The sequence below is a fragment of the Adelges cooleyi genome, unplaced genomic scaffold (genome assembly GCF_023614345.1).
Source record: "Adelges cooleyi isolate 19-005CV unplaced genomic scaffold, UGA_ACOO_1.1 ACOO_flye_CR_arks_rails_tigmint_CR_PRNA_30, whole genome shotgun sequence".
Lineage (NCBI taxonomy): Eukaryota > Metazoa > Arthropoda > Insecta > Hemiptera > Adelgidae > Adelges > Adelges cooleyi.
In genome coordinates, this window is record NW_026095971.1 from 455,595 (window position 1) to 479,906 (window position 24,312).

General features: G+C 30.5%; 1 protein-coding gene across 29 annotated transcripts in view; it reads left to right on the forward strand.

Moving 5' to 3' along the window:
* Positions 1 to 1,501: 1,501 nt before the first annotated feature.
* The window catches only part of LOC126838217 (myosin heavy chain, muscle), a 29,156-nt gene continuing 6,345 nt past the window's right edge, over positions 1,502 to 24,312 (forward strand). For 2 of the 29 annotated variants that reach the window (XM_050572440.1, XM_050572446.1), the window contains exons 1-24: positions 1,503 to 1,708; positions 4,085 to 4,387; positions 5,376 to 5,519; positions 6,241 to 6,397; positions 6,523 to 6,550; positions 6,618 to 6,732; positions 6,807 to 6,899; positions 6,968 to 7,031; positions 7,144 to 7,242; positions 7,499 to 7,602; positions 10,129 to 10,266; positions 10,336 to 10,455; positions 10,544 to 10,693; positions 11,635 to 11,805; positions 12,991 to 13,170; positions 13,251 to 13,407; positions 14,052 to 14,104; positions 14,760 to 14,847; positions 14,962 to 15,079; positions 15,295 to 15,412; positions 18,156 to 18,292; positions 18,401 to 18,527; positions 20,540 to 20,749; positions 24,002 to 24,274. In XM_050572440.1, the coding sequence (XP_050428397.1) occupies positions 4,181 to 4,387; positions 5,376 to 5,519; positions 6,241 to 6,397; positions 6,523 to 6,550; positions 6,618 to 6,732; positions 6,807 to 6,899; positions 6,968 to 7,031; positions 7,144 to 7,242; positions 7,499 to 7,602; positions 10,129 to 10,266; positions 10,336 to 10,455; positions 10,544 to 10,693; positions 11,635 to 11,805; positions 12,991 to 13,170; positions 13,251 to 13,407; positions 14,052 to 14,104; positions 14,760 to 14,847; positions 14,962 to 15,079; positions 15,295 to 15,412; positions 18,156 to 18,292; positions 18,401 to 18,527; positions 20,540 to 20,749; positions 24,002 to 24,274 (3,051 nt within the window). In that variant the 5' untranslated portion in view covers positions 1,503 to 1,708; positions 4,085 to 4,180. Of the gene's footprint in view, positions 1,709 to 4,084; positions 4,388 to 5,181; positions 5,326 to 5,375; positions 5,520 to 6,240; positions 6,398 to 6,522; positions 6,551 to 6,617; positions 6,733 to 6,806; positions 6,900 to 6,967; positions 7,032 to 7,143; positions 7,243 to 7,498; positions 7,603 to 8,310; positions 8,415 to 9,422; positions 9,527 to 10,128; positions 10,267 to 10,335; positions 10,456 to 10,543; positions 10,694 to 11,142; positions 11,314 to 11,634; positions 11,806 to 12,071; positions 12,243 to 12,990; positions 13,171 to 13,250; positions 13,408 to 13,698; positions 13,752 to 14,051; positions 14,105 to 14,759; positions 14,848 to 14,961; positions 15,080 to 15,294; positions 15,413 to 15,655; positions 15,774 to 16,279; positions 16,398 to 18,155; positions 18,293 to 18,400; positions 18,528 to 20,539; positions 20,750 to 24,001; positions 24,275 to 24,312 lie in introns of all 29 variants that reach the window. The other 27 variants (XM_050572435.1, XM_050572441.1, XM_050572452.1 and 24 more) reach the window with 23 other exon arrangements.

Sequence of the window (24,312 nt, forward strand, 5' to 3'; positions counted from 1 at the left end):
ATTTTTAACTAATTAAAGGTTATAAGAAAATGTATTTGTTTTAACTGAGGAAAAACTGTGTGTAAAAATCGTTTGACACATTAATTTATACAGATAATAGATCATCGAAAAGTAAATACTCAGTAACCTTTTCCCGCGTGGCTTAATAATTTCGTTAATTTTATTACTAGAGAAAACAACGCCGAAAAACTAAAGAGTAAAAACACATAAAAATTATCCTTAATAAAATCGTATTATTATTGTTGGGCATTATTTCTTTAATTTTTTTGGACTAACTAATTTAGATATTGAAATGATTATGAGTTTTAAAAAAAAATTTTTTTAGAGATTATGTCTAGCTCTTAAAGCCTTACAAATCTAAAAAACGTTTAGCTTTGAACGTTTGAAGCCGAAGAGGAGGTATTGCAAATTAATTAATACCACATACGCGATGCCACCATTTCTTGTAATTGATGTTTTTTACATTACTTTCTGGAAGTACCCTACAAAAACAAAACTTTAAGAAAATATACGAGGTGATCTATCTGACGCAAGACACTCATTTTCTTGGAAAATATGAATATTTTGAAAATTACTTATTTCCTTACTTGCATAGTATACCTATTTTTCGGTGCACATTTTACTATATTTTTTCAATTTATAGAAAATGTTTACTTTCATCTCTTATACATAAAAGAAGTATGGGCTTCTTTTTTTCTAAACGGGCACATATGTTTTTAATTACATGAATTATGTGGACAAAAATGTTTAAAACATTAAATCAAATCGTTTTGGATGACTTAGTAAATAAGTTAAATTTGCTATTCTATAAAATTAAGTATAGAAAAAAAAGTAATGTTCAAAATATTCACATTTTCAGAGAAAATGAGTGTCTTACACTCAGATGGATCAGATCACCCTGTAACTACCTACTTGTGGGAAATAAATATTATCTCTGCAATTTCGAAGATCCTGTATGATATGTATTACAGTGGCCGTTTTTGGACTTTTATACGGTTTGTCCGTTCGGGGCCGCCGTTGCCTGTGACGGATCGACGGTGACCGCGACGCGACGGTCCTAAAATTGGACCAAACGCGCCGCGGTCCGGATCCGAGAAACGGTGACACGGAGGGCCGTAGAGCGGGGTAGCGCGTTTGCACCGTGCCGTGCGTTTGACCAATCATGGAGTTCGGCACGGGCACCGGGATCGCGTTGCAGACGGACCACGCTACAGAAATAGAAAAAACGCCCAAGGATACGACCAAAACGCGCGACTACCAATGGACGGCCCCGGCGGTGGGGAGAAAGTCCCGGTGGTTTTTCTTATGCTTAACCCAACGTACCGATCCCATTCATTCTAGGTCTGAACCACCGAGTAGGTATCTACCACATCTCGGACGAACAGTTGTGTTTTAAATTGTTTTTTTTTTTTTTTTTGAAAGAGTGTTCTGTGTCAGTCATTGTGGTTATTAATTTGTTTTATTATTAATTTTGTTCAACACGCCCTAGGTGTGTTTCTTTTTTTTGGTTTTATTACAATTGTTTTTTTTTTTTATCGTTTCGAGTACACACGGTTTACAAAACGCCGGTGAAGTGTCCGCACCGTGTACCGTCTCGGCTTTCCAGCTTTTTCAAAATACCGCTAAATTGTATTTTTGTGCGCAAAATCACATAATATTAACGCGTAGTGTTTTGCCCATAACCAACGGACGTGCTGCTTAAGCTCTGGTATACTTAGATTAATAATCATTTGTGTGCTTATAGTATCCTATCCCCGTCCAGAAAACCGGTAGTATTTTTTAAAAAATAATGTTACAATAATCGTAGGCGCAAATATCCGAGGCGGACTCAAGTCTCCAGTAGTATACTATATATGGTATAGTGCTTAATTTTTAAATGAGACTTGGTGCTGTGGGACCCAATCACCCTCCGTTTGCGCCTTATGATTTATTATAAATAAACTTATTTATCTCGGTACCAGTATTTATTATTTTATTCGTTATTCTTTGAGAAAATTATTTTATATTTATCACGATTAGTTATTCGTACTGTTTAATTGTCGGCTCCGTTAGACGTCGCTCGATACCTGTATTTATTATTGTTCGTTACCAACTAACCGGGGCCCATCTCTATAAATAACGCGTGTTTACATTATACTTTCTACTCCAGCTGGAAGTTTATCAAATGTAGGCCGCTGCGTTTCATATTTCATCATTCAAAAGTCTGGAAACCGTCCAACATTTATATTTATACAATATTTTACAGCCAAAAGCTAAATACAGAATCTTCGGCTAAACGACCCGTCTGCCTGTCCTACATTATAGAGGTGTTCGCCATAAACGGTATAAACCTTTAATAATGACAGATTCGTTGGCTCCAATATAATTTTTAATATTTTTTTAAAGGTCTTACTGGTTTGTAAGTGTTATTAAAAAAATAGCTATGGATATTTTTTAGAACACATCAGAGCTTTTATAGTTAATCGAAATGCCAATTGATATCAATTTCTCTTGCTAGTATTTAATTACAAATACTATCACAAAATCCAGTACGCGATAATGAATTAATATTTGTAATTTAATAATAAATTCGAACAATATCTAAATTAAAGGGTTTGTTTTCTTATTAGGTAAATTAAAATTAATATGATGACCGATAACTACAAGTATAAGCTGGTCATAACGGGCGAGCTTGACTATATTTTATTTGGCATTTAACCCTATCGCTTGAAAGTTGAAACAGATGTTTTTAAAACTATATTTACTTTCTTTTGCTAATAGTCCGTGTTAGGAGGGATTATTATGTTCATGGCTTGTCTGAATTTTTATGTAATTTTTTTTAAAGAGCTGAATTTAAGAATTTAACTATATTGTATTACATAATATGTATTTATTGCGTCTGCTTTTTTGTCTTTTACAAACCATTGTCTTAATATATTATTGAAAGATATAATATAATATTATATTATACTAATATAACACGTTAGGGAACTTAGGATTACATTCTAGAATTAATAACTTCTTCGTCATTACAGTTTTTATTACATTTTAGACTTTTAATTACTTTAATTACTTCATAATGAAAATTAAGTTATTAAAAGATATTTTAATTAAATTTATGCAGTATTTAAAATATGCACCAATGAGTAACTTGAGATGAAAATAAACTATATGTTAATCGATATTTCCGTTTTACATATGAGTTGCATACTTTTAAATCAGTTTTGATATCATAAACAATTGTAATTACATTTTGTAATTTACATATGGGTCTTATTTGTACTTCTGAATAAACGGTTCAGATGATATTATTATAATTTTTTAAATCCGTGTTAACATGGACAAGCAAAAAGCTAACCGTGTGAAAACGGTGATGGGTCGCTGATGATCGGACTGGCGTGCGTTTCCGTTCGGTCTATTTCGGTCCACGGTGTCCGACCGGCTGAGCAGTTTGCATTATTTGGCTCAAGATTCGCTTTCTAATTATACACTCAGCTCCAGGCACTTTAAATATGCAATAAAACACTTTTGGTCAGGAGAAAAAAAGTCGTGTGTCACCTAACATTGTGCTTATGGGTTTTTTTCCGTTTTATTTTTAACATTTGCTGAGCGTCCGAAGGATTTGCTGGAGCTTGGACGAAAACGGTCGACGGACAATCAACGAACACAATATTTCTTGACATTTTTAACGTTACGGTCTGTAAAGACATTAAAGCATTATTGAGCTAATTTAAACTTTTAAGTAATTATATTTTTTTAAATAATGTATTAATCTCAAACATAGAACATAACACTACAGAAATGTAGTTAAGCATAAAATAATACAAAGAAAAAAACAATTTATTATATTGTACACAAGTCGCTTATCGTTTTTTTGTAAAAAAGCTCGGCTATTTAACTTATGGTTTTTTTAATTCACAACTATAAATATATAATTTAATATTTTTTTATTTTTTTTAGTCCTGGTAATTCAATAAAAGGTTTTGAACTTATAAATTATCATTCGTTGTCAACCGTCGCTTGTCCAAGTTTCAGCAAGAGCTAAATTGATACTGTATTTTTCCTATCAACTTCACAACGTCTGACCTTCAACATTTTTTTTTAGGTGTGTCGCAAACATCACCATCGAAAAAAGGGTGCGTGACGTTTAGCAGAGCAATCCAATTTGTGTAGATTTTCATTCGTTCATTAAACTACAAGAATGCCGCGTGTAGTTAAACAAGAGGGAGAAGACCCAGATCCGACCCCATACTTGTTCGTGTCTCTCGAACAAAAGAGAATCGATCAGACCAAACCCTACGATGCGAAAAAGGCTTGCTGGGTGCCCAATGAAGAAGATGGTTTCGTTCAGGGAGAAATCCGTGGTACAAAGGGTGAATTGGTTACCGTCGCTTTGCCCGGTGGAGAGGTAAGTCCTTTTTATATTATACTATTACATATATTTACATCTAAAAACAAGTTCAAAGCGAAAACAAAGTTTCCTAAAAGCATTTGGAAGTTAAATATGTTTTCTTTCAACATACGGCTTGAAATTCTGAATTTTTTCTATCTGGGTTTTGATGTCTTTACTTTTTGTTATATTTGTTGGTTTCATTTTTTTTTTTTACCATATTACGATAGTTAATATTTTATGTAAATAATAAAATAAGGTTTGCAGACGGGAGGTAAAGATGTTAAATGAAAAGGTTTAAGTTATGACATTATGAATTAATTAAAGTGTAATAAGTTATATTACTTTTTATCGTTATCGATGATGCACATGATGGATTGTTTATCACCTAACCCACTGATAGACATGTCGATCATTGATTATTTAAGGAAGGTCATACATTAAAATATATTTACATGCTTAAGGGATGTCAAACCAGATGCAGTTGTATAATTTGCTTAACGATCCAAGCTAGAGAATGAATATAATTGTTCATGCTAGATTTGTGTAGGAATTCTATTAAACTTTAAATTGCTTACTTGGTGTGTAAGAGAAAATAAAAGTTTTTGGTGAAATGAAGGAGACTTTTTATAAGATAAACGCTAAATTCAGAAAATTACTGCTACAAAGTTCCTATGCTTTTTGGAAACATAATGTTATCGATAGTGATGAGAATGCGAGAACGAGATTATAAAAAAGATTGTGGCGAGCCTGTGCGTGAGTGTTGAACTTGTTGTAATATAATGTTACGCAACTCCTTTTGGGCCGGTCAGGAAATAACGTTAAAAAAAGAACTCGTGTGCCCGGTGAACCCACCGAAATTCGAAAAAGCCGAAGACATTGCAAACTTGACCTATCTGAACGACGCCGGGGTGTTGCACAACTTGAAGCAGCGATACTACAGCAAATTGATTTACGTGAGTACCTATTACAATAACACTAATTTACATTTTCTATGGCGTATCAGGTGAAAGATTTCAAAAAGGATCAAGTAGGGCAAGTCAACCCGCCGAAGTTCGAAAAATGCGAGGACATGTCTAACTTGACTTATTTGAACGACGCGTCTGTATTGTATAACTTGAAACAAAGATATTATCATAAGCTCATTTACGTAAGTGTTAGGCTGCCGATCCTTAGAGGCCACGTGTTCGATGCTTTGGATTTTCAACCCAGTTTCCGACTTTCCCGTTTATTTTTTACCCATTTCCCGCAACAAACCTTTATCCATAAGCGTTAATAGTTTACAAACATCATAACATGAAGTTCACACTGATATTGTTAAAATAAAATGCAACCAATTCTGTTTTCCTGTTCTTAATTATAAATCATACCAGTTGACTGTATGACTAAATCTTAGTTTTGTTTTTGAAATCCACACTATCCTTGAGCTTTTAATGTTTTGCTTCCACTGTCGGTCAAAAAAGGACAAAAAACCGACTGTAATTGGTGAACCCTGTTCAAGAGAACGACACCTGTATGCTACGACCTAAGTTCATTTTTATGTTTTAATCGATATTATTACAGTTACGTTAGATATTTGAATTGTCTATGTATTTATCATTTGTTGTACTTCATAATTTTATCAAGAATTACATAATACGTACCTATAAAATTACATAATTATTAATTATTATACACAAATAAATCATTCTGAGTTTTTTCTAGTTATTTTGACACTTTAATAGAGTAATAGAATACTCGTGGCCTGTTTAATTTGATAAGTCGTTATTGATTTTTGGTACGAATTGTGTTTGCTTGGTTAAATATTGAAACTTGTACATTTGTATTATGATTAATCATTATACAACTATAATTTTAATTATTATTTATAGACTTACTCCGGTTTGTTCTGCGTTGCTATCAACCCTTACAAAAGATTCCCAGTGTACACTAACCGATGTGCCAAATTATACAGAGGTAAGAGGAGGAATGAAGTCCCCCCTCACATTTTTGCCATTTCTGACGGTGCCTACGTCAACATGCTTACAAGTAAGTTTAATCGTTAATACATATATAGTAAAAGATCAATATATAAATATGAACATTTGAAATAAGTAATATGGTATGTGAAATCTAATCTAATTTGATTATATTTTATTTTAATTGAATTGCAGACAAGGAAAACCAATCTATGTTGATTACGTGAGTATACGATTTGAGATAATTTTTCAAATTTTATTTTTTTCTGACAATAAGATGTATTTTTTAGTGGAGAATCTGGAGCTGGAAAAACTGAAAACACGAAAAAGGTAATTGCGTACTTCGCTACTGTCGGAGCCAGCTCAAAGAAAGAAGAAGAAGCCTCCGGAGCTGTTAAGAAGAAGGTTAGACCGAAAATAGATATCATTCATTTTGTCCGTGGTTTGTATTTACTTGAATTTGTTTCTATTGGAATTAGGGTTCCCTGGAAGATCAAGTCGTACAAACTAACCCGGTATTGGAAGCTTTCGGTAATGCCAAGACAGTCCGTAACGACAACTCATCTCGTTTCGTAAGTCTAAAATCTATTAACAACTAGTCTGACAAAATAATAAAATATTGTACTTTGTTTGTATACAGGGTAAATTCATCCGTATTCATTTCGGGCCTGCGGGAAAATTGGCCGGAGCTGATATTGAAACTTGTGAGTATAATTTTTAAAAAGTTATTATAGTGACGAAACGCCAGAACTAAAAAAATAATGTAATACATTTATACTCAAAAACTTATGCTAAAACAATCGTTTGTACTTACAGACTTATTGGAAAAAGCTCGTGTAATCTCTCAACAATCACTTGAAAGATCTTATCACATCTTCTACCAGATAATGTCCGGCTCAGTGAAAGGCGTCAAAGGTATAATATCGGTTAGGAATAATATTTCCCACAGCTGTGGCAAGTGCGATACAATTTCGTTAATATCGTATATTATGTTGAATACGTTCACATGATTTAGGCTTGAGATAAGGAAAGAAGGAGGGTAGATGGTATTTTACAGAAAAATTCTTAGTTATGGGTAGTAGTTAAGGGTTATGGACTGGCAAATGAAATTGTGGTCAAAAAGTTAATTAACGTTTGTGAACCCAAATAACTAATTAGATGTTAAAAACAGAAATGTGCATGCTGAGTGAAGATATCCACGACTATTACTACGTGTCTCAAGGAAAAACCACCATCCCCGGTATGGATGACGGAGAAGAATTTTCATTGACCGACGTAAGAATTCGAAAATCGGTCTTTTCATGACTTCCAAAGCAATTCTTCCTTTTCCATTTCTCCATATATTCGTACCCCCGCCATATTTGTTGGAAAATTTAGCAAGCTGTAGATGATTTACATAGAATTTTATTTTTATTTGGTTGAAAAATTATGTACATAAATTACCGTAAGCTACAGAGTTCTGGTACAGGCGCAGTCTCTAGTAGTGAGGCGGTAGTACCTATGTAAAAATATATCATACCCAACGTCTAGCACAGTCTTAGATAGTGTGAATTGAATTATATTATGTACAGTGTATATAATCATCCATATGAGTAATATGGGTTATTGTAGATGTAGTTGTGTATTATCAAACGTTTAATATAGAACCCGATTTGAAAACACTACCATAATGTATGCTTTCGACATAAAGGATCTAAATATGAATATTATACATAATATGTATTTTTAAATTGAAATTGAAAATACTCATAACAAACATCACACTTTACGAACTTAGCGTACATTATGGGGAAAACTTAGACCGAAACGTTTACATATCTCAGAAGGCTTACAAGATAAATTCTATTAAGTAATCGTGACTCATAGATTGCAATGCTTACCAAAATCTACTAATGTACTCGATGTTAGACTTCTGAGATTATGTATAATATTTTACTCGTTAAACCCAATGCATGACATATGGGGTTTGTTTTTTTTAACCAGAAATGTGTCTCCTGTCCAACAATGTATCCGAATACCATTTCGTCGCACAAGGAAAGACTAGTATACCTGGTGTTGATGACGGAGAGGAATTCAGAATTACCGATGTAAGTCTCCATCTCACGTCCTACTCTATGTTTCATATGCTATTTTTTTTTTTATATAAAAAAAGTAATCCGTTGTTTCTAATATTATAATTATTTGCTTTTAAATAATACCTATACTGCAAACATATTTAAAAGTTTACTAAAAAAAAGAGCATATGAAACAAACGTCCTTTTGACCGTATCTCCTACAGATGTATCCTATCTTTCTACAGCAAGCGGCTTGATGATTGTTGCTAAAAGATGTACCAATTTATGGCTATTCATTTGCACCTTGTTATTTATTAAAAATTCAAACTTGAGACACCCAAGCACTTTTTCACTACTGTCTACATTACCAATAACTGTATTTCATAAATGTTGTTTAGTCTTTTATCTGAATGATACTGTGATTATAACTAATTAATAAACCTTGCACGCAGAAATGACTTTCTTAAGTAACCGAATCGCTGACTACCATTTCATTAGTCAGGGTAAAACTAGAATACCGGGAATAAATGACGCTGAAGAGTTTGAAATAACTGATGTAAGTGGTTGTCATGAGATGAAAAAAAAAATTAAACAACAACTAATACTTTATAATTATCTTACATATCTTAAACGTAACAGCTAAGCCATTAAAGTGATTATTATTAGGTCTTTCAACTATAGCAGTTGAAACTGAAATATACTATCGAATTTCTAACGACAACAATTAAGTTTTATTATATTAGGTATTTCAATTTTTTATATAATATTTGAATCTAACGTGGCTTTGTATTTTGATAGCTCTGTATCGTAAAATGTAGATGATTGTGTGTTAGCTATGGTGGATAATATGAATTTAATGTATTGTTATACAACTTATTTTTTTAATTTTATTTAAATAGTTTTCTAATTAATTTCTGTTGACCATCACAATAGTATTAATTAATATGAGTTGCGGTATAGAATCCACATTGTATAATACTTACACTAACAAAATGTAGTATTTATTTCGCTATGCTAAAATATAATTGCTTGCTTTGCCAGAAATGTGTATGTTAAGTGACAACATCTATGATTACTACACCGTATCTCAAGGGAAAATCACAATTCCTGGTATGGATGACGGAGAAGAATTTCAGCTTACTGATGTGAGTTAAAAGTATCTCTTTATAAACAAATTAAATAATACAAATATTACAAAGGTACCTGGGAAAATGAATTTATAGAAATTATTTCAAGAATTTTGGAAAGCTTTTTAGCTTAGCTTATTTTAACATTTATGCGCTCTTTTAAATAAATACATGTAATATTACATTTTATTTATAAAAAAATTGTTTTTTTCTATTTTTGGATTGCTCTTTTAAAATTGTATTTTTATTAAGTGAGAATAAGTTGAAATTATATTTCTTATTTTATTTGTTTGAGTGTGAGCTTAAAATTTAATTGTATTTTGCTTTTTGTGCAAGCCTTATACTTGGCTTCATTTTGCTTTTTGACATAAATCCCAATATTTTCCAATTGGTCCTTTTTTTCTATCTTTATACCTATATAAATATATTTTTTTTATATAATATATTACATTTTTATAGTATTTAAACAATTTTTTTTTAAATTTAAGACCATGGAATAATGGCTTAAAAAATCCTCTTATTTTTTATTAAAATTTTTTTATATTTTAAAAATAATTGATTAAACTCTTATTAAAAAAAGAAAATAATTATTTATTTTATTTGATGAAAAAAAAAAACAGCAAGCGTTTGACGTTCTTGGATTTAGCGAAGAAGAGAAAAACGACATTTACAAAATCACCGCTTCTGTTATGCACATGGGTGGAATGAAATTTAAGCAACGCGGTCGTGAAGAACAGGCTGAAGCTGATGGCACTGAGGTGAGACTATGAATGTAATATTAGTTTTATATTTTGCTAACCATTTTTTTGTCTGCTATATATATATAGGAAGGTGCTCGTGTGGCTAAATTATTGGGTATCGATTGTGATGACTTATACAAGAACTTGTTGAAACCAAGGATCAAAGTAGGAAACGAATTCGTAACACAAGGTCGTAACAAGGACCAAGTAAGACAAAGCCGTAAACAGTGTATACTACTATACATCCTATGATGCATATATATATTTACATATTTTGTACATGTTCGTGGTCTAGGTCTCATACTCTGTCGGTGCCATGTCAAAAGGTATGTTTGACAGACTTTTCAAGTTTTTGGTGAAAAAATGTAACGAGACTTTGGACACACAACAAAAACGTCAACACTTTATCGGTGTATTAGATATTGCTGGTTTTGAAATTTTCGACGTGAGTATCTTTAAATTCGGATAATGATATTGATTAAATAATTATACGATTATTTCAAACGTCATACATTAATCTGAATCATTTCCCCAATGTCTAGATTTTCATAAATTACTTTTTTCTACATGTTATTATTAGTTTCTTACAAATTCGTCATTTGGTTTGACTCGTGAGATAATTTGAGTTCACTGAAATTTCGTCTTCAGAAAATAATTTCACTTATGTACTTTATATTCAATTGAGTACACAAGGTGCAATGTATATTATTACTTTATAAAATCCATTTTCGACATATTTCACATAAAACAGATATTTCCAAAATGTATAATACAACTCTTATATTATACATATTAATCAGTAAATAATATTTTTGATGTAATAGATTAAACAATTAAGTATAGAGTTAACTAAATATACATTTTACTTTTCACGATTTCATTTAATCCTCGCAGTACAATGGTTTCGAGCAATTGTGTATTAACTTCACTAACGAGAGACTCCAACAGTTCTTCAATCATCACATGTTTGTGTTAGAACAAGAAGAATATAAAAAAGAGGGTATCAACTGGGCTTTCATTGATTTCGGAATGGATCTGTTAGCTTGTATCGACTTAATTGAAAAGGTACTTCGTAAAACGAAGATGTCGTTTGCAATGATCTGTTTTAGTTTGATTTTCCACCCCTGATTTTCCACTCATTGTTTGATCCGTATTTTTTTCGCCCTAGAGACATAAATTAATGACTCTGGATTAAGTGTAAGGACTGTAGTGGTTTTCACCTTTGGTTTTACCCATTCCTATATGAATAAATATTTATGCATTTGAAAACGAATCGTCCGACGAACATATTATTCATGATTAAATTATTATCCTGAATGTATATCATCTGTTGAGTGTTGATTTGATAAACCCGTTTAAACCTATGTTGTTGCTTCCTAAATAAAGTACAACGGTTTCGAGCAACTTTGTATCAACTTCACCAACGAAAAGCTGCAACAGTTTTTCAATCATCACATGTTTGTACTTGAACAAGAAGAGTACCAACGTGAGGGTATCGAATGGGCTTTTATCGATTTTGGAATGGATTTAGCCGCCTGTATTGAGTTAATTGAAAAGGTAACAGGTTATTTACGCAGGCGGTTGGGTTTTCAGTTGTACAAGTTTTGCCGAGATCGATCCTCCATTTTACCAATGAGGAATCCTTTTTACTATTTAGTTCCCAAACGTGTCATGTGAGACACGTCCTAGTTGTTAATTGTAGTTACAACAGCCATGTAGTAGATGAATAGTTAGTAGTTTTTAGTATTATTTAATTTTGTTTGTTTATGTATCCTATGCATGTTAACTGTACTGCTTGTTTTCCTCTCGTTTGTGCTATATAGTTCAACGGTTTTGAACAACTTTGCATTAACTTCACCAACGAAAAGTTACAACAGTTCTTCAACCATCACATGTTTGTATTAGAACAAGAAGAGTACAAACGTGAAGGTATTGAATGGACTTTTATTGATTTCGGCATGGACTTGCAACAGTGCATCGATTTGATCGAAAAGGTTTGTATGGAAAATCAGTAATGTATAGTTTACAATGTTGTCTAATATTTGTACAATATTATACTACAAAATATGTCGAATCGAGACGTCATCGGTACGTATATACAAAAAAGTGATAGAGAATGGCACATGTATTTTGGTGACCAAAGCGTAGGTATAAAATCGGACCAGAAACTAAGACATACTGGCAAACCGTAGTTAAATACACAAATTGTAGTATTGAATTGCATGGTGTTTTTTCCAGTATTGCACAAAATAAAACTTGATATTTTATTGCTTTGTGTATAAGTGAATTTTTGAGACGTATATATATATGCACATTTTAGTATATTAATTTTCATTTTATGATTTTTTTTTATTTCGTAAAATAAAATAAAGCTATTAAGCTATATGTCCTCAGAATCTTCTTAGATTACAGTATACAATAGTTGGCAATGACCGTTTATTGATTTGATGATCATTTTTCTGAATTTCATAGTAGTTTTTCTGCTATAGGATTCATGGTGGCTTTGAATAATAAATGATTTTCTATAAACGAAGTGGCATTGTCAATTTATAGTATCTAGATTATTCTAATGGAAAAATACATATATTTGCATGTAATTGAGAAAGTTAATTCAACATTTTTTTTTATCACAAAGATGAAAGAGCTGTCAGCTAGCTATACGTAACACAAATGTGCATATTTTATACATCTATTTCTATTAATTTAAAACTAAAAAATGTGTTTTTTAATTTAATTTATTAGCCAATGGGTATCCTCTCTATTCTTGAAGAAGAGTCTATGTTCCCAAAAGCCACGGACAAGACATTCGAGGAAAAATTGACCACCAACCACTTGGGAAAATCGCCCAATTTCAGAAAACCAGCTCCTGCTAAACCCGGTTGCCAACAGGCTCACTTCGCTCTTGCCCATTACGCCGGTGTTGTAAGTAATCCGACATTATCTTCATAGTTTATAAGTATTCGGTTGACAGAATGTAAAAATATTTCTCGGTATTATTCTAGGTATCCTACAACATCACCGGTTGGTTAGAAAAGAACAAGGATCCATTGAACGACACTGTTGTTGATCAATACAAAAAGGGATCTAACAAATTGTTAGTAGAAATTTTTGCTGACCATCCAGGTCAATCTGGCGGTGCTGATGCTGGCGGTGGCAAAGGTAAAATTTCTGATCTCCAATTAAATAACTCCGTTTAAGCATAAACAATTATATTACATGTACACATATTATAAGATACAAAACATTTATCCAGAAAAATATTGAAGAATAATCACCAACAACAAACTATACTTTTAGATTTTATTTTCATTATAAATATGCTTCAGAAGCATATTATTAGAAACAATGAGTGAGGATGACGAAAATGGTTTACTAGTATATTATTACCTAAAAACAAATTTCAATTCAAATTATAATTAATCATATTTTATCTTATATAATATAAAACAGGTGGTAAACGAACGAAGGGTTCAGCTTTTATGACAGTATCAACATTACACAGGGTAATTTTACCAAAAATGTTACACAAATACATTTTCATGTGATATCGTTCAAACTGCTTTGCAAAGTGTCCATATACTACTTTTAATACAATTTAGTTCTACATTTGTAATTTCTGTATTATTGTACCGTCATTTTTAACACTAAAATCATATAAACATACACACATACTCAGAATTTTAAACAGTTATCAAGAAGAATCATAAAACACAATGACTAGAGTTACATATCTAATTTTTATAATCCTTAATATCTATCTATGTATTTAATTTCACCTATGCGATATTTTTACATAAAAACAGGAGGTCGTGGCAAGAAGGGTGGTGGTTTCGCCACTGTGTCATCTTCTTACAAGGTATATTAATCAAACTGTTCGATCACCTATGATTTTTTTTAGTTAAATTTTCATAAAAATGCCGAGTTTGAAAACATCATACCAACGAAATGAGTTGTTTGGTAAAGACACGAAATAAACTCTGCGAATTCGGCATTTTCTTTTTTTGTAGATTTAGATGTGAATATAGGCTAGAGTTTTAAACCCGTTGAATATACCGTTACTGAGATGTATATACTCGGAACTTGTTAAAATGCATTTCGTTATCAATCAAACAAACCCCGTATTGAACGGAATCTGTCGTGTTGATTTTATACCAATTAAATCATACCCACAAACTTTAGAGTAGTGTAGTGATAAACCTTTGTTGTAAGTTAATATCTAATAACTGTCTATTTAAATAATAACATTTGTCTTGCTTATTTTTTAATTCTTAAAAAATAATATTACATATATTTTAAATTTACATAAGTGATTGTTTAATTTTGATTATGTATAAGTTGAGTGTAAACCTTAAACAGCGCTTAGGTATTTTATGTTTTCTAACTTGAAAATCCATTTTTGATGTTCTAACTAACAGCTTTAATTTTTATTGCGTGTTGCACTATTATACAAGAAAGTTCATGTAACTATATATTTATTTAACTTTAACTTAATTTATTGTGATACATTTTAGGAACAATTGAACAATTTGATGACAACTTTGAAGAGCACTCAACCTCATTTCGTGCGTTGTATCATCCCTAATGAATTGAAACAGCCCGGTACGTTTACAATAGATAAGACTAGACTCATAGAAATTTAGATATTTAATATATATTACATATAATAAATAAACAGCTATAGATTATATCAAGCTTTATAAACGATTTGTTTAGGTGTTATTGACTCTCACTTGGTCATGCATCAATTGACCTGTAACGGTGTGCTTGAAGGTATCCGTATTTGCCGTAAAGGTTTCCCTAACAGAATGGTATACCCCGACTTCAAAATGCGGTAAGAATTTTTACTGATTACAAATGTATACAAATTTTTAAAAAATTCATAAAATATTTTGGATTATTCTTTTATTGATTAATGAACAATATACTTAATTTCAACAATATTTCTTAATTATCATACTTAATTTCTAAATACTTAAAATATTTACTGAGGAATGAACACTGTGCTAAATTTAGTTTATTTATTTAATTATTTTATTTGGGAAAAAGATACATGATATTAGCACCAGCAATTATGGCAGCTGAAAGTGACCCTAAGGTAGCAGCAGCCAAATGTCTTGAGGACGTTCAGTTAGACCCGGAGAGTTACCGTATCGGTCATACAAAGGCACGTTCGCTAAAACAAACTTATTCTATTAGAACCTGTCTAAATTTGTTTAGCCATCCTCGAGTGAACCCTTGTATACCCATTACCTATTTCGTATGTAACATCCAAACCCAAACCTTTTATTAACTTTATAGCGTCATTTTACTGATAAGAAGTATAAACGATTGATTGGGATTCAATTATAACTTAAATGTTTTTATGTTTTGCTTAAATTTCCGTTTACATAAAACTTCTAAATAATAGATACAAGATCTTAGCTCCAGCTGCAGTGGAAAAGGAGTCCGACCCGAAGAAATGCGCTGCTGTCATTTTGGAAAACGTTGGGTTGGACCCAGATAAATTCAGGCTTGGGCACACTAAGGCATGTTAAAAAATGGGCATAGGAAACATATTCTGCCTGCTGCGTTTCTTATATTTTTGCGATTTGAGCTTTTTATATTTGCGTATTTAAATGAATTTAAAACGTTTACTATACTCGCTAGAATTTAAATTTTAAATATAAATGCAAAGACATAAATAGATGTAGATACAAAATCATTGTATTAATTTACTTCAATGGCGCTCGTCGATGTTTTACTAATATTAGATTAGACCTAGCATGAGCCATTTTAAAAATTAGTGTTTACATAAAGCATGTAATTAGTATTGCGTAGCCACAAATATTATTCATTCTAATAAGAATGAACGATTACTTATTAGTGTTCTGAGCAATTATATAGACTACAATATATCGATAGACGATATTATAGTTGTTTTTTATTTTATCTTTACAACCAAACTAGAAAAAAACGTTTATCCTTGCTTGTTTTTTGGTTTTTTCATGTTCCACCGCTTACCTAAAAAATCTTGCGTTTTTCACAACTAAAGGTACAAAATACTGTACCCTAAAGGTGTGAAAGACTCAATGTCACCTACGGAAGCTTCCAAAGTGATTCTGGAAGGAATTGAACTTGACCCAGAACAATATCGTTTGGGTCATACTAAGGTATATTTTTTCGGGATAATAATTAACATCACATTCATGTTCTAATTTCATTGGCGTAAAATTAAAGACAATGGCGTAATTTTAAGAGCAACCAATAATGATAGGATATAATGGAAATAAAGCGATGAGCAGTTCAGCATTTAATTTGTTTTTAAATAATTTTTGTTAAGTATAATACATACTGAATGATTGTTTCTTTGAATAATGTGTTTAATTATTGGTTTTCAATGAAGACACTTAATGTTTTCCTTTTTTCTGTCAATCTTGTTTTTCTTATATTTTTTACTATTTTACTTATTTCCATACATTTTTAAAATCATCCCGGTTAATTTGATATAATTTTTATCTTTATATACATCTTTATATATTATACAAATTTGCGACTTTCGGACTTCCATTTTTACTTCTCTATAATCATTGAGTTATACAAAATGTTGCATACTAAATTTGTATAGCTTAAATAATAATGCAGCGTGAATATTATTATTATTTCCATTTTCATTTTGATGAAGACAAATCAATTAAATGTATTAATCAATTATCTTTTGTATTCAAATATATTACTCTTAAATTAAATATTATTATTTTATTATGTCCTAATATAGCTCTATAACATATTTTATTTTTGAATTATTGATGTGCTAGGGGTATTACGCCATTGACAAGAAATAGACTGACTAACTGGTTAGGAAATACTTATGAATTTCACGGACTCTGATTTAGGTCATTGTCAATTAACTTTATTTTTAAAACTATTTATTTTCAACGCATTAATATGGTCATTTCATCATAATAATTTTGCCGTGATCGTTCAATGTTAACTTGTAATTGATTAAAAATTATATTATTACACTAATTGACGACGAATGTAATATCTATTCCAGGAAGAAAGAAAAATGCCTATACATTTTGCTTTGCGTGTATTATATTTAACACGTTTTTACAAAAATCTGTTTTGTTTGAGCTTTTTAACATTAAATACGTGCAATTGTGTTCCTGATATTTAAAGAGCAAATCATATTTTTTAATTGACATAAAACGGAGATGTTTATATTTTTAACCCAAACAATTTAGAGAATATCGCACAACTCTGACGTGTGAAATATCATTACTTATTGTGTTTATCCATGAAATTCGAACCGATGTATGATTAATGATAATCTATAAGAAAATTACAATTAAATAAATTTTACTGCAAAGTTAGAGTGGGTTTATCTATGAATTTCAAAAATTTACAAAAATATATTATGTGAAGAAAAATATACATCGGTTTGGAGTAATTAATTTCTCGATGATATCATATTAGAAGTTTTAGTGCCCAATTTTTAAAGGAAAAACTAAAAAAATAATTTGTTGAACTATATATTTGAAGGGGTAGAAGGGCAGTAGTCCATGTATGATAATTTTAGAGTATAGAAAAAAACAAGTTCGTAAATTCCTCTCTCTTTTACATAAGAACAAAAAAAATCACACATGGTGCTATTTATAACATAAAAAATGTTTTTATTAAAACGATCTATTGACATAAATAAAAAAAATTAATGGCACATCTTTAAAAAAACGATTTGAAAAAAAAATTTGTCATAAATGGACTACTACCGTTCTTCCCCTGTGCCCTTCATTTGCTATTAAATAAATTACATTAAATACTTTGACATACATTGAAGTATATCCACTTGATCTACCGTTTTATGTCTTGTATTTTTAGCCAGAAACATCTGCATTTCGTAGTAAAATTTAAATACTTAAATCTATTAGGTGTTCTTCCGTGCTGGAGTATTAGGTCAGATGGAAGAACTGCGTGACGAACGTCTCAGCAAAATTATTGGATGGTTGCAATCATACATCCGTGGTTATATCTCCAGGAAAGAATTTAAGAAATTACAAGATCAGAGGTTAGTATATAAACGTTTATTGGGCATAACTATTGAACAGTTGTTGTCAAAACTTCGTGAATACTTTTGGTAATTTACCATGCCTCATAAACATCTATTTCTTGATAGATTGGCTTTGTTGGTAATCCAGAGGAGCTTGAGAAAATACATGAAGTTGAGGTCATGGCCATGGTGGAAGATGTGGTCTCGCGTCAAGCCTTTGCTTAACGTGGCTAACATAGAAGAGGATTTGAGGGTAAGTATTTATTACACTGGGAAACCAATAAATACATTTTTTCTGCAGCATAAAATTGTTCTATAGTTATAAGTATACACCTAAATTAAACATATACGAAATGCAGTTCTTTGTTTATAATATCTTATTTTTTGCGATCTACCCTCCATAAGGGTTAAGGGAATTGTATGCGGGCTGTTTTTTTGACGTTTTAGACCAAAAAGCCAGACAACATTTCAACTACTTAGAATGGTCTGATTTCAATTCTGTAAAGATATACGAGATCTTTGGCAACTTTACTAGGTTATGTAGGAAACAGATTGTTGGCTTTTTTCATGTAAACAAATTGGGTTTTGATGGAGGAAAAATTGCAAATTAAATTTATTTAGTTATAAAAATTTCAATTTTAAAAAATTAACTTCTACATTACACATGAAATTAACCAAAGAACTCGTATCTCTTTACAGAATTGAAAATGGACCATCTTATGTAGTCAACATTTTGTCTAGCTTTTTGGTCTAAAATAAACCACAATGGCTTTTACTCATAAAAAAAATTATTGAAACTAAAAATAATACCTTAAAACTTTTACAAATTAACCGGTAAATTAATTATCATGGTCGAAATTTATTAATACCTATTTTTTCATAAATATTGCCTACACAACATTTCTTAAAAACGAATACGCATATATATGTAGTATATGTTGAGTCGACGTATTATATAAGTATATAGTACGAGTGGTAGTCATTTTCTTATGTAAAATTTTAATATAAATGACTAAGTAATATACACATAGGTAATTTTGTAAAGGTATTTTTACAATATATTAAATTATGGTGGTTTAGAAAATGGAGACAAACAAGTATTATTTTCGAGCAAGTGCTAAAAATATTTGTGAAAAAATGAATGATTAATGTTTACAAAAGGTAGAAAGTGTACGATAAATGAGTAAATTATTAGAAGAATTAATTGTAAGATAAATGAGATAAAATAGAAATAGGTAGAGAAAAAAAATATGGAGCTACTTAAATCAAGTAGATAACTATAAAAGAGTATACCAGATACTGTATAAAAGTTACACTACAGGAAAAAAATACAAGAATAGGCTGTGAAGATTTGGGTATGTGAGAGCAAAATATGTGAACTTTGAAGAAGTAAGCGATTGGTGACAAAAAGAGTAGAATAAAAAGTGACGATAGAATGACCATTTCCAATGCTAAATACCTATTTATGTGTCATGTGGTATTAAGCGGAGAAAAAGAAAACGATTTAATGATTTATGGAAACACGTTATTTGAATAAAGACAGTAGTTGAATGGCTTAGCATTTAGAAGATTTAATAGCACCAATTTCCTTTATAAATTTACCAAAAGTAATAGTGTAACATTTATCATAACTCTCTTGCTACTCAGATGCGTTTAAATCACCGTGTTCTATAAATATTTATTTGAACCACTGGTGTTATTTAATCCACGAAATAGCATATGACTAAACTGTATCCAATTTTATAAAAATAGTTCTAATTTTACATTTCTTCTAATACTTTGTTTTTTTTATACAATTTGTAACTTACACCAAAATAATTCGTTTAGCCAACAGCTGTGTTTGTGGATTCTTCAATACAATATTAGATTTTTTTTAAACATCTTATTTATTTTAAACCTTAGTATCAAAATCCATTTACATACTAGTTATACGACTACGTATTATAACATTTAGTAATTAATCATTGTTTAAACAACTATGTGAACACGTAAAAAATAATTTTCTCCTTCATACTATTATTAAAAAAAATCTTGTATTTTATTTATATTTTTATAAATACCACAACCAATGTTGCATTTCTAAATATGCACTCGACATGGCCCCCTCCCAAATGCTCGCGTTACAGTGCACCCACGCAGGGTCTTCCTTTGAGACCTCGAGACGATCACTTAATAACTAGTCTCAACACTCGTGTTCTCGAGTAGTAATCTCTCTGAACAACCGTCACCATGGACCATCTAAATGATTTGGAATTGTCTAAACAGAGATTGGAAGAGGAAGTGGAAAAGATGACTGCTGCCTATGAACGCGAAGAAAAATTACGCAAAGAATTGGAAGCACTCAACAGCAAATTGCTATCTGAGAAGGCAAATCTATTGCAGTCCGTGGAATCCGAAAAAGGAAGTTTGTCCAGCCTCCAGGAAAGAGCAGCCAAATTGGCCGCACAGAAAAGCGACTTGGATTCTCAACTTTCGGTGAGTTTTAAAAAAAAATGTTTTAATCGTATCATAAAAATAACACATAAGTATTTAAAATAAGATTCAATTTTCTATAAATCGGTTGAGTAGGTAAAAATAGATACATTCAAGATATTTTGCATTAGTATGATAATTATAAAATATTATCTTTGTTAGATTTTTCCTTTTTAATATTGGGAAGTTTTGTGTTAAGAAATGTTCTTCATAGAGTATTCATACATCAAATAGTAAAATAAATAGTATGGATTACATAATTATTAAAAAATTACAAGATAAAAGTATTTGAAAATTTAAGTGCCTCCTTAAAAAGCAATGTTTCAGAATTAAAATGTTCAGCTAGGCCCTTTATTATTTTTAGAATAAAAAAGCAAGTTTTACAAAAATCAGTTATAATGTAATACATTGGGGCTTAGATATAAAGCGCATTAAATATACATGAATGTTTAATATATGACATTGTAAGAAAAATAATCTAAAGTTTGTTGCGTTATATTTTAAAAATAAATTCATTTTATTAGTATAATGTTCAAATACACACGTTTCAGCCTTCGGGGCTTCTTTTATAGTTGGTAACTTACCTCGTGTTTTTTTTGCTTCTTGATTGCTGGGACGTTTTATTATATAAGTTTTATGTTGGTGTTTTCGTCGCAATTTCGAAGAAGGGACGTGGTTTCTTAGTTGTTAGGAATAGATGAGTTTGTCGAGTGAGAAATTTTAACACGAAAATGTATGAAACAAAAATGTACGAGCATTAAGTGGCCGGTCATTACCATTTTCGTAATTTTCGTATATATATATATATATATATATATATATATTATATATACATATCATATGTATATATGATATTATGTGATAGCCGAGAGTCGAGACGTTTTAACACATTGCAGGGTATTTTGTATTTCGGATGATTCGTTTATCGGACTATATATTTCCAAGTAACACTGGCAAAGTGAAACAATATCCTGTGATATACGCGGTCGGGTGGTCTATTTTAAAATACGATGAATAATCCAGTTTCAGACGGGCCAGTGATAATTATACAGTATACTGATATATCGTATCTCCTTAGCGGTTTAATGTGCTTTTCATAACAGGTCGAAAAGAATTTCCTGGCACCGAAATGACCAATAAATTTGTGACATGGGGGCGACGATAGCACGTGCCCACACTCCCCATACCTGAAAATAGATCAATATAATACATTTAAATTATGTATGACCTTAAAACATAGTATTTATTACCCGTTATGATATTTAAAAATTTTTAATTTCGAAAAACTTTTAATCATAATATGTAATGTTCAATCTTAACTCGATGACAAAATTATTTCTGTTTTTTATTCTGGTTCTATAAATATCTTGACAATCCAACGTAAATAATGATGTATATTATTGGATATCATTTTAAACATACATTTGGCGTAGCTAGTACTTTTACCACTCGTATATGGTTTTTAACAACTTTCGCGGCTGCTATTATAAATGGTAAATTAATAAATAAATAAAATTTAAAATTAACACATTTATTTATTAATTCGTTTTTATAAATAAATTGGAACCCCGAGTCGATACTATATTGAATAATTAGTAGGGTCATCGTGTACAGTATAAGTTGTTATAAAAAAAAATGTAGTTTAATGTAGCTTTTTAAATAATTTTTTTGAATAAACATAACTAGCAAACGGAAGTGACGCTAAATTTTATTATTAAAAGTCAGCTTTTAAAATGATTGTTTTTTCTATTTTTAAACTTAATTAATACTTGGAAACTTAACAAATACATAGGTATTAATCAATTAGGTTATAACTTATAATAAATGAATAACTATTTATAAACTAAATTAATAATCTATGTAGTCATACCCTACAACGGTGTTTTTTACCATTTTAGTTTCTTTACAACTCTTTTTTTATTTAACACTACGAAAGCTTTTTACTTTGTTTTTTTTTTTTTAATAATATTACTTTTTAATATAATTATTAAATATGTTTCTTTATAAATATAAATATTTAAGTTGTATATTTTTACAATTTAAGTAAACTTATGAAATAATGGAGAAAGCCAATCGTTTTCTTTTAATAACTATATAATATTATGTCCATATATTTTATGTGGACAAAAAACCCAGAACCTTGCATATGGTTGTGCATTATTATATCATCAGACGCACTTAAAATTTAATAAAAATTAATATTAAAAAAAATTACTTTAGGTTAATTACATTAACATGTCAATACATTATTATATACACTAGATTAACGTATATATTTAATTTAATTTATTTTGTTTAATTAAATGTCAAAAAAAAAAATTATGTGTGTCATGGGACACGTGATTGATGTGAAACTTATATCTATTGACACAGCTTTTTTTTCTTCTTCTGATAATTCGATCTATGATAATTGTTATCGATTGAATAATATTGAAGGAAGTGAAAATGAAAGTAAAACGTCTGTATAGATTTTTGTAAATTTTTTTTTCTGCAGTAATAGTAAGCACATTTGTTTGTGTAGTAGCACATGGTTTTAATGGAATAAAAGTGACAATTGGCCTTTGATAATTCAAATATGTCATAAAAGTTATAAATACAATGTTCTCGAGGTATTTTGAGAACACTACATCTAATCAACCACTACCCACCCGCCTGCCTACTCGCCCGTCCACCCAATTACATTTACCATAAGCCATAAAATGTCTAACCGAAGCTTTCGTGAGATATCGGCTATACGCAGACACCTACGAGAGTGATACAATAGCCGACACAATGTTCGATTTCACACCCGTATTAATATGCACCATTACATGTTTCACCAAAATAAATTATTTATTATTAGCTACTCAACTATTGATATTACTTAGACAAACGTCTAAAAAATCTACGAATTATTTTCATATCAATATCATAATTATTTTGGTATGCATGGGCTGTGGAATATATTAACAGTTACTATTCAGCGAGTGTTCATTTATTTAGACTGAACTTGATAGTTTGACAATCAAACAGTGAAAGTTGATTTTTCTAAACTGTTGGCTGCTATAATCATGATTAAAATTCCTATATCTATGTATTCATACAAAGCTAACAATACTAGTTTTTATGGGGTATCGACAAAATTCAAAGCTTTGAGCTAGCCGTGTAGTACAAATTCAAATTTTGTAAAACTGTTTATGAAGTGCTCAATCAATTACAATAATAAAAATAATATTTCGGGGAAAAAATTAATTATATATAATATGTATACTACAGGAAACCCAAGAGAGGTTACAACAGGAGGAAGATGCCCGTAACCAAATTTTCCAACAGAAAAAGAAATTGGAACAAGAAAACGCTGGACTCAAAAAAGATGTCGAAGATCTGGAATTAGCCATTCAAAAATCCGATCAAGATAAGGCTTCCAAGGACCACCAAATCCGCAACTTAAACGACGAGATCGCCCATCAAGACGAACTTATCAACAAGTTGAACAAAGAAAAGAAATTGTCTGGTGAAACTACCCAGAAGACCGCTGAAGAATTACAGGTATGATTTTTTAAATAGGTTTGAAAAATATTGTTTTT